Here is a 9,633-nt window from a genome sequence, read left to right on the forward strand (position 1 = left end):
CCACGGGTATGCACCACCACACTTGGCTAATGTTTTCAATTTTTTTGTAGAGATGGGGTTTTGCCCCATGTTGCCCAGCCTGGTCTTGAACTCCCGGCCTCCCAAAATGCTGAGCTTATAGGCGTAAGCAACAATGAGTGGCCAAAAGTCAACCTTGATTAAAATTCACTGGGAACCATTTCTAAAAATAAATGTTTTAATTTTTATTATTATTATTTTTTTGGAGATGGAGTCTCGCTCTGTTGCCGGGCTGGAGTGCAGTGGTGCGATCTCAGCTCACTGCAAGCTCCACCTCCTGGGTTCACGCCATTCTCCTGCCTCAGACTCCCCAAGTAGCTGGGACTACAAGCGTGTGCCACCATGCCCGGCTAATTGTTTGTATTTTCAGTAGAGACGGGTTTCACCGTGTTAGCCAGGATGGTCTCGATCTCCTGACCTTGTGATCCGCCCACCTCAGCCTCCCAAAGTGCTGGGATTACAGGCGTGAGCCACCACGCCTGGCCCCTAAAAATAAATTTTAAGCTTAAAATACATAATATTATAAATTCTAACAAATAAATTCTTCATTACGATTATCCATTTGAGCAAATGTTTAGTGAGTGCCTAACCAAAGTAAAGTGCTACAAATTGAACATACAGAGATGAGTAAGATGTTCAAGAAAAGTTTCCAAGGCTGGGTGTGATGGCTCACGCCTGTAATCCCAGCACTTTGGGAGGCTGAGGTGGGCGGATTGCCTGAGCTCAGGAGTTCATGACCAACCAGCCTCGGCAACACGGTGAAACCCCATCTCTACAAAAAAGAAAAAAAAATACAAAACAATAGCTGGGCATGGCAGCATGCACCTATAGTCCCAGCTACTCAGGAGACTGAGGCAAGAGAATTGCTTGAACCCAGGAGGCAGAGGTTGCAGTGAGCCGAGCCTGGGTGACAGAGAGAGACACCATCTCAAAAAAAAAAAAAAAAAAAAAAAGGTTTCCAATCCAGTATCTGAGAAACTTATCTCAAAAAAGTTGAAATTCTAAAGTTAATTCTCAGTCCTACAGACAACAAGAACAAAAACAAAATGAAAAATTCTTGAAGAATTTAAACCTCTAAATCTAAAACAATGTTCAAGGTGTCATGTAATTTTATATTAGAATGACTAATATTAATAATTTATTCTTCTGATTCTCTAAAAATAAATAAAAGAATTAGAATTTTAAGGTATATTTTATTTTGCATTGAAATAATGTTTGCTCCTTAAAGAAAATTGGAATTTACATTTTATTGGAAATACTTTTTTATATCAGATACATATTCTTTTGGCCAGGCACGGTGGCTTACACCTGTAATCCCAACACTTTGGGAGGCTGAGGTGGGTGGATTACTTGAGGCCAGGAGTTCAAGGCCAGCCTGGCCAACACAGTGAAATTCTGTCTCTACTAAAAATACAAAAATTAGCCAGGCGTGGTAGTGCATACCTGTAATCCTAGCTACACAGGAGGCTAAGGCACAAGAATTGCTTGAACCCAGGAGGCAGAGGTTCAAGTGAGCCAAGATTGTGACACTGTACTCCAGCCTGGGTGACACAGGGAGACGCCGTCTCAAAAGAAAGAAAGAAATATATATATATATATATATATATATATATATATATATATTATATTATATATTTTTTTTTTTTTCCTACATCTCATGCATCTTAAAAAAAAAAAATATCACTTGAAATATACGCTATATATAAACTAAATGTTAATTTACCTCTTCAGATTTCTTCTTTAACTGTTTTTCAAACTTTTCCTTATTTCCTTCCAATTGATTCAAATGCAAGACAAGTTCTTCCTTACAAATTTCCAATGCTGAATCTAGTTGCCTAACCTAAGCAGGAAAAAAGGAAAAACACCGATATACTCAATATTTTACAGATTTATCTCCTAACGTTACCTCAGTGCTTCAAATAGTGAATATACAGTCCTACTTAGGATATAAAATGCCATTAAAGAAGATATTTATTGAGTAAACTAATTCTTCAGTGCAAATGAGGAAACCAAAGAGAAAACCAAGGGATGGAATCCTGAAGAATAAATAAAGAGTTGGACAAGTTTAGAAGGGCATTCCAGGAAAAGGGAGTATGCTCAGAAGCAAGGCCCTATGAAAGGGAGTGATAAGAAGTCGGCAAGAGCCTAGGGTAATAAGAAGATTAATTTGTAGGAAATGGTTATTTGGGAGCCACAATTGACAAGATAAACTAGGGCCAACTGTCAAGAACCTGTAGGCCAAACACCCTAAAACTTTTTCTTTAAAAGGTAAGTGGTATTTAAACCTACTTCTTAAGCCTCCTTGAATAAGAAAAATAGGAAAATGAGTACAAACTAGCGTACTGTTAACGATGTTCAAGTGAGATTTTTTTTTTTTTTGAGACAAAGTCTTGCTCTGTAGCCGAGGCTGGAGTGAAGTGGTGCAATCTTGGCTCAATGCAACCTCCACCTCCCAGGTTCAAGCAATTCTCCTGCCTCAGTCTCCTGAGTAGCTGGGATTACAGGTATGCACCACCACGCCTTGCTGATTTTTGTATTTTTAGTAGAGAGCAGGTTTTGCCATGTTGGCCAGACTGGTCTTAAACTCCTGACCTCAGGTGATCCACCCGCCTTGGCCTCCCAAAGTGCTGAGATTACAGGTGTGAGCCACCTTGCCTGGCCTTAATGAGAATATTTTGAAATGCTGAAGTTACTAAGAAATTATAATTTGTCAGCTAGGAAAAAAGAAGTGAAACCTTCTTTGCTTTGAAACAGTGAAAATATTTTCAGAAAGGCAGCCATTTAACTTGGTCCAAGTGTTCATATAGTTGCCACTGCTTTACTACCTTAATACCAAACAGCAACTCAAATTCGGTACTTTTAGTGCAAGGCCCACGTATTGCATACATGCTCCACATCCTAGCTATTAATAAGATTCTTGCCTTACTCCTTGTTTTCTTTATTGTAAATTTGAGCTTCTCAATGGTATTCTTCCTCTTAATGCTAATAATGTTATAGCAAGCAGTCTTGAAAAAGTGAAAGAAATCTTAGATTTCTTAGCAGATGAAAAAATGAGAGAAAACATTCCCTCTTGCATTCCATTCTACATCATGAAATTATCTTTGCCACTCTTATTTCTAAAAAGGGAATCTTATAAGATATAGTTTTTGAACACCACCCTTATAGTCTGTGTATGAAACCATTAATAGCTAAAAAAATCTGTAATTCTGAATGACTATCTTTGTTAATAAACTGCTGCCTTAGTAATAATTTTTAACTAACATTTGTTTTATGAAACTTATAAATACATATTTTCTTTTTTATGAAAGAGAATGGGCATTGGGACTTGTATCATCCTTCACACAGAGAAAAAATAACTAAAATCTATGATTCTGTCAGAATATCACTACCTTATAGTTAACAGTGTAATAACTCATTCGGGCAAGATTCATCACTAGATATGAAAGCCATTGATTGTAAGGTTATTGAGGAACAGGACATTCACACAGTCCCCAAGACCCTCAAAGACTCCAAAGTTGGTTTGCTAATTATCAATGAAAATATACGCCCTTAAAATAATGAGATCTGACAGTCATCACCTTAAATAAGGTATATAATCCTGAGAGTGTCTCCTTAAATTTTGTGTCATCATACTTGATTCAGTTTAGTCCCAGGTCTGGGGCATGGCTAGATACTCTTCAAATGTAACAAGCTTCCAGGTGATGCTGATGCTGCTAGTTCACAGACCATGCTTTGAGTAGCAAGGCTATAAAGGACAATTTTAAGTAATTGGGGAAATCTTAGTATGCACAGTGCTGAATGATATTACTGAATTAATGTTGACTTTCTCCGTAGCATAGTGGTGGTGTGGTCACACAGGAGAAATTCTCTGTTCACAGGAGATGCATGTTAAATATTAAAGGGGTAAAGTATTATGACATCCGTAACCTTCTCTCAGGCGGTTTGGCAAAAGGGAGGTGGGTTGGTAGGGACACACACAAGCATGCATGCATGTATATGTGTAGAGAGAGATAAAGTGAGTGTACCTAGAGTTTAATAGAGTTTAACAGAGAGTGAATCTAGGTGAGGAGTACACTATTGTTTCAAATTTTTTGTGGGCCTGAAATTTTAAAAAATAAATTAGAAATCAATTATAGCTAATAAACAATTAATAAAAACCCAAAACATCCACTACTCTATTGAATTTCTTATTTGAACAGAGTTTGAAAGTCTGACCCTCATACAGATAAACATCTTGCATTGTATACAAACCACTTGCAAATGTGTATGTTTGTATAAATAAATGAAATCAAAACAAAAACAAACACCACTCTGCTGAACCAACGAAGCTCCTCAGGTGCACAGTCTGGAGACAACCAGATAGGGCTCTAGGCTATGCATCTTCAAGAAAAGAAGGTAAGCTCTTCTTGTAAGACTATCTTTGTGGGGGTTTTGGGGAATCCAAAGTAGAAAATAAAAGGAAAACAAAACAAAAGAAATAAAATCTGTAAATCTAATAAGCACCTTTTCAATTTTCTATTTAACAGCAGGTAACAACTGGTTTAATTTACTGATTTCTTGTTACTAGTTCAGAATTTTATCATCAACCTGTTAGCTTAAGTGATACAACTTTAAACTGATCCTTATAACTCTCCTATAGATAAAAAAATTCATGTTTCTTTTGCAGAGAACAAGTTGAAGCATGTTGAGAGACATGAACAAAAGTCATGAAAGGAAGGTAGTAATGACGTGATCAGGAGGACAGAAGTAGACTTCAGGCTTCTATTTTGCTGCTATAGATAACTTACATGTAGAATCAGTCAATATAGCTTAAATCATAGGAATTTGACTTCTGTATTTCTTCCTCATTTTGATTTTTCCCTAAACAGCAAACCTACTAAAGATGTTAAACGAATAAAATCCAACATCATTATTCGTTCTTTTGCTGATTTCTTTTCCATCTCATCTGGCTATTAACATATGGAAATACCTTACCAGATGACTGCCTAGTTATGTTTGGTAGTTTAATGAAAAGCAGGAGGTAAGTGGCTATATGAGTTTTATCTAATAAAAGTATTTCATGCCTACAATCTCTGTAATCATTTTTTAATATTAATGAAATTTGGGGCTATTCTAACACAGGGTAATGAACTGACTGCATTAAATGTTAAGAGTTTTGGTGAATACTACAGGAATAGTTATGAATATGTCTATATGGGCATACACAGTCACAAAATGAATTCAAAACAGAATAGTAGGCAAAAAATAACATCATATCTTTAAAACAAATCTTTTATATTCAAGCTACATATGACAGAATAAAGGTCATAGCATATTTGGACCTATGTTTAACACCAAAAATGCAAAAGAGAAAATATTAAATACATAGCAATTAGTTACAAAACTTTGGGCAACTCAGTATGTGCTAAGCACCTTATACACCCTATTACATTTAATTCTCACACTAATGCTCTTCTAGGGTTTTCTCATTCCTATTTTGCGGATGAAGAAATTAAAATTCAAAGAGTTAAATAACCTGGCTAAGGTTACAGTGAGTCGGTAAGCACCTGAAACCACACTGAAACCCAATTTAACAGCAAAGCCCATGTTTTTAACCATGAAGATATACTAGCCAGAAAGCCATATTTTAGCTAGAAATTCTGGCTTTATCTCAATTAATCTTACAAGCCAACAAGTAAAATAAAGCAAAATTGAATCACTTTTAGTTTTCTCTTCCTACACTTCCTCTGGTAATTTTTTTTTGGAGGGGGGGTAATGCTAATAAGTAGCAATTATAGCTAAAATTTAAAACAATTTTAGAGTTATAAAATTGTTTTAAGACAAAAAGAGGCTAGATAACCTATGAACTAAATGATTAACTATCAAGTAATCAAGATCAGAATTCGCACTAAAGAAAATACATTTAAAGAAACTAAGTTCATTGAGTCAGGTCAAATCTTCAGCTCTGAATTGCCTTTTATCTATACAATGTTTACAATCTATAGAGAAATGTAAAAAAGCCACAAGAATGTCTCCAAAAAGAAAAAAATAATCAGCCAGGCACGTTAGAGCACACTCGTCCTAGCTACTCAGGAGGCGGGTGTGAGAGGATGACTTGAGTTCAGGAGTTCAAGGCTGCAATGAGTTATCATCATGCCACTACACTCCAGCCTAGGCAAATGACAGAGATTCTGCTAAAAAAGGAAAGAAAGAAAAATAAATTAAAGTATTAGCATACTAGCCTTGATTGTTTCTTCAGATACTTGGTTCTGTAATGCTTTTAAAGCTTCATCTTTCTTCATATTTTCCTTTTCCATTTCCTAAAAACGGTAAGAAAAGTATGCAAATAAACATTTTAGCAGTAGTAACAGCCTGTTAACTGATTTGATTAGATTTAAAGGCAAGTTATAGACATAAAATATTAGTCAACTTCTAAATAGCACTTTTATAAGGATGATTTTACCCCTTTGCTTTCCGTCAAGAGTCTATCTAGTGATTCAAGATGATGCTGTTTGCATATTATATCTTGTTGCAACATGGACATAGTCTTTTCTTGTTCTTTAAATTGTTGATCCTTTTTCTCTAGTTGAGCTTCAAGCTAAACACGAAAACAGAATTTTCACATTAAATATTGTAAAATTTAGAAACATTTTAAATATTAAATACATGTGAAACTATAATAGAAATTACATAGATTTTTGTATTTTGCCAAATTGTCTTGAGCTTCAAAAGCTCAACATTGCTGATTGTTCAAGAAATGCAAATTGAAACCACAATGAGACACCATCTCATGCCAGTCAGAATGGCAATTATTAAAAAGTCAAAAAACAAATAGATGCCGGAGAGGTTGCAGAGAAAAGGAACAGGGACATGGATGGAGTTGGAAGCCATTATCCTCAGCAAACTAACACAGGAACAGAAAACCAAATACTGCATGTTCTCACTTATAAGTGTGAGCTGAATGATGAGAACACACGAACACATGGGTAGGAACAACACATACTGAGGCCTATAGGGGAGTGGGATGGGAGAGAGGGAGCACCAGGAAGAATAGCTAATGGATGCTGGGCTCAATAACTAAGTGACGGGATGATCTGTGCAGCAAACCACCAGGGCACATGTTTACCTGTGTAACAAACCTGCATCTCCTATACGTGTACCCCTGAACTTAAAGGCTGAAGAAAAAAAAGCAAAATGTAGAAACTAAGAATATAGGTCCCTTTATATCTCCCCCTTTACACTGTAGTTGTCACATGTATTATATCAACATACCTGATCAGTAAATGTTATAATTTCTTCTTTCAACTGCCATAGATATTACAAAAATCCTGTATTTACCAAATATTTACTGTTTTTGTTGTTCTTCCTTTATTCCTGAGGTCCCAAGTTTCTCTCAGGTATTTTTTTTCTGTGAGGAACTTTCTGTAGCATTTATTTTAGAACAAGTCTGCTGGTGACACATTCTCTATGCTGTCCTTATCTAAGAATGTCTTTATTTTACCTTCATTCCCAGAGAATATTTTTGCTGGATATAAAATAAATTGACAGTTTTTTCTCTTTCAGCATTTAAAAAATGTTGTTCTGTCTTCTTACATCCATAGTTTTTGATGAGAAATCTGCAGTAATTTTAACATTTGTTCCCTTACATGCAGTGTCATTTATCTCTGGGTGTTTTCAAAGCTTTTGTTTTAGCTTTTGGCAAGGATTTTGATGTGTCTAGAAGTAGTTTTCTTTGACACTATCCTCTTTGATTTTCTTAAATTTGTAAATTTATTTCCTTCATCAAATTTGTGAAGTTTTCAGACACTATTCCTTCAAATACTTTCCTGCACTAATCTCATTCTCTCCTTTGACTCTGAAGACAAGAATATCAGACCTTCTGATAGGTGCTTCCCCATATATCCCTGAGGCTTTGTTCAATTTTTTTTATAAATCTTTTCTTGGAAAAAAAATTTTTTCTCTGTTGCTCAGACTGCATAATATCTATTAATCTACATTCAAGTTCACTGTCTTTTTCCTCTTGTCTGCGCCATTCTTCTGTTACGCTCATCTAAATTACAGCAGCCCCGTGGTATTCGTGGTTTCACTTTCCACAGTTCAGTTACCTGCAGTCAACCCTGATCTGAAAATACTAAATGGAAAATTCCACAAACAAACAATTGATACATTTTGACTTGCAGTTGTGAGTAGTGTGATGAAATCTCATGATGTCCCACTATGTCCAGCTCTGGACAATAATGATCCATTTTCCATGCTGTATAAGCTACCTGCTCGTTAGTCACTTAGTAGCCATCTTGGTTATCAGATCAACTGCCATGGTATCATAATGCCTGTGTTCAAGGAACTCTTATTTTACTTAATAATGGCCCCAAAGCAAAAGAGTAGTGATGCTATCTGGATGCAGATCCAATTTGGATATGTCAAAGAGAAGACTTCTGTAATCCCAGCACTTTGGGAGGCCGAGACGGGCGGATCACGAGGTCAGGAGATCGAGACCATCCTGGCTAACACGGTGAAACCCCGTCTCTACTAAAAATACAAAAAAAAAAACCTAGCCGGGTGAGGTGGCAGGCGCCTGTAGTCCCAGCTACTCCGGAGGCTGAGGCAGGAGAATGGCGTAAAACCCGGGAGGCGGAGCTTGCAGTGAGCTGAGATACGGCCACTACACTCCAGCCCGGGTGACAGAGCAAGACTCCCTCTCAAAAAAAAACAAAAACAAAAAACAAAACAAAGAGAAGACTTAGCATGCTTCCTTTAAGTGAAAAGGTGAAGGTTCTTAATAAGGAGAGAAAAAAAATTGCGTGCTGAGGTTGCTAAGATCTACAATAAAGAACAAATCTATCCATGAAATCGTGAAGAAAGAAAAATAAATTCATGCGAGTAGGGCAGTTGTACCTCAAACTACAAAAGTTACAACCACAATGTATAAGTGCTTAGTTAAAATAGAAAAGGCATTAAATTTGTAAGTGGAAGGCATTAACAGAAAACATGTTCCAACTGACTGCAATGTGTTGCACCACAAAGTACTGAGTATATATTAAGACTTCAGCAAGAATCCCCTGAAACAAGTGACACCAAGTCATTTATTGCAAATAAGGAATAATTACACAGATTCAAGAACAGGTTTAGACTGAAAAATGTTAAAATTACTGGAGAAGCTGTGTCTGCTAATGAAGCAGCTGCTGTCACATTTCCAGCAGAGATGAAGAAGCTGATTAAGGAGAAAGGATACCATCCAAAGCAAGTCTTCAACTGCAGCGAAACTAGTCTATTCTCAAAGAAGATGCCTCATAGAACCTACATTCACAAAAGTGCAAAGGAGGCTGAGCACAGTGGCTCATGCCTGTAGTCCCAACACGTTGAGAGCCTGAGCCAGGCAGATCACAAGGTCAGAAGTTTGACATCAGCCTGACCAACATGGTGAAACCCTGTATCTACTAAACATACAAAAATTAGCCAGGATTGGTGGCATGCACCTGTAATCCCAGCTACTCAGGAGGCTGAGGCAGGAGAATCGCTTGAACTCGGGAGGCGGAGGTTGCAGTGAGCCAAGATCACGCCACTGCACTCCAGGCTGGCCGACAGAGCAAGACTCTGTCTCAAAAAAAAAAAAAAAAAAAAAAAAGGGCAAAGGGG

At 36.9% G+C, this 9,633-nt stretch overlaps 1 protein-coding gene across 1 annotated transcript in view; it reads right to left on the reverse strand.

Moving 5' to 3' along the window:
* CCDC18 (coiled-coil domain containing 18) overlaps positions 1-9,633 on the reverse strand; it is a 100,925-nt gene that overhangs the window by 50,987 nt on the left and 40,305 nt on the right. The window contains 3 exon segments of the mRNA XM_017881618.1: positions 1,742-1,858; positions 6,240-6,317; positions 6,461-6,595. Of these exon segments, the coding sequence (XP_017737107.1) occupies positions 1,742-1,858; positions 6,240-6,317; positions 6,461-6,595 (330 nt within the window).

Source organism: Rhinopithecus bieti, unplaced genomic scaffold (assembly GCF_001698545.2).
Source record: "Rhinopithecus bieti isolate Rb0 unplaced genomic scaffold, ASM169854v2 scaffold_12721, whole genome shotgun sequence".
Taxonomy (NCBI): domain Eukaryota; kingdom Metazoa; phylum Chordata; class Mammalia; order Primates; family Cercopithecidae; genus Rhinopithecus; species Rhinopithecus bieti.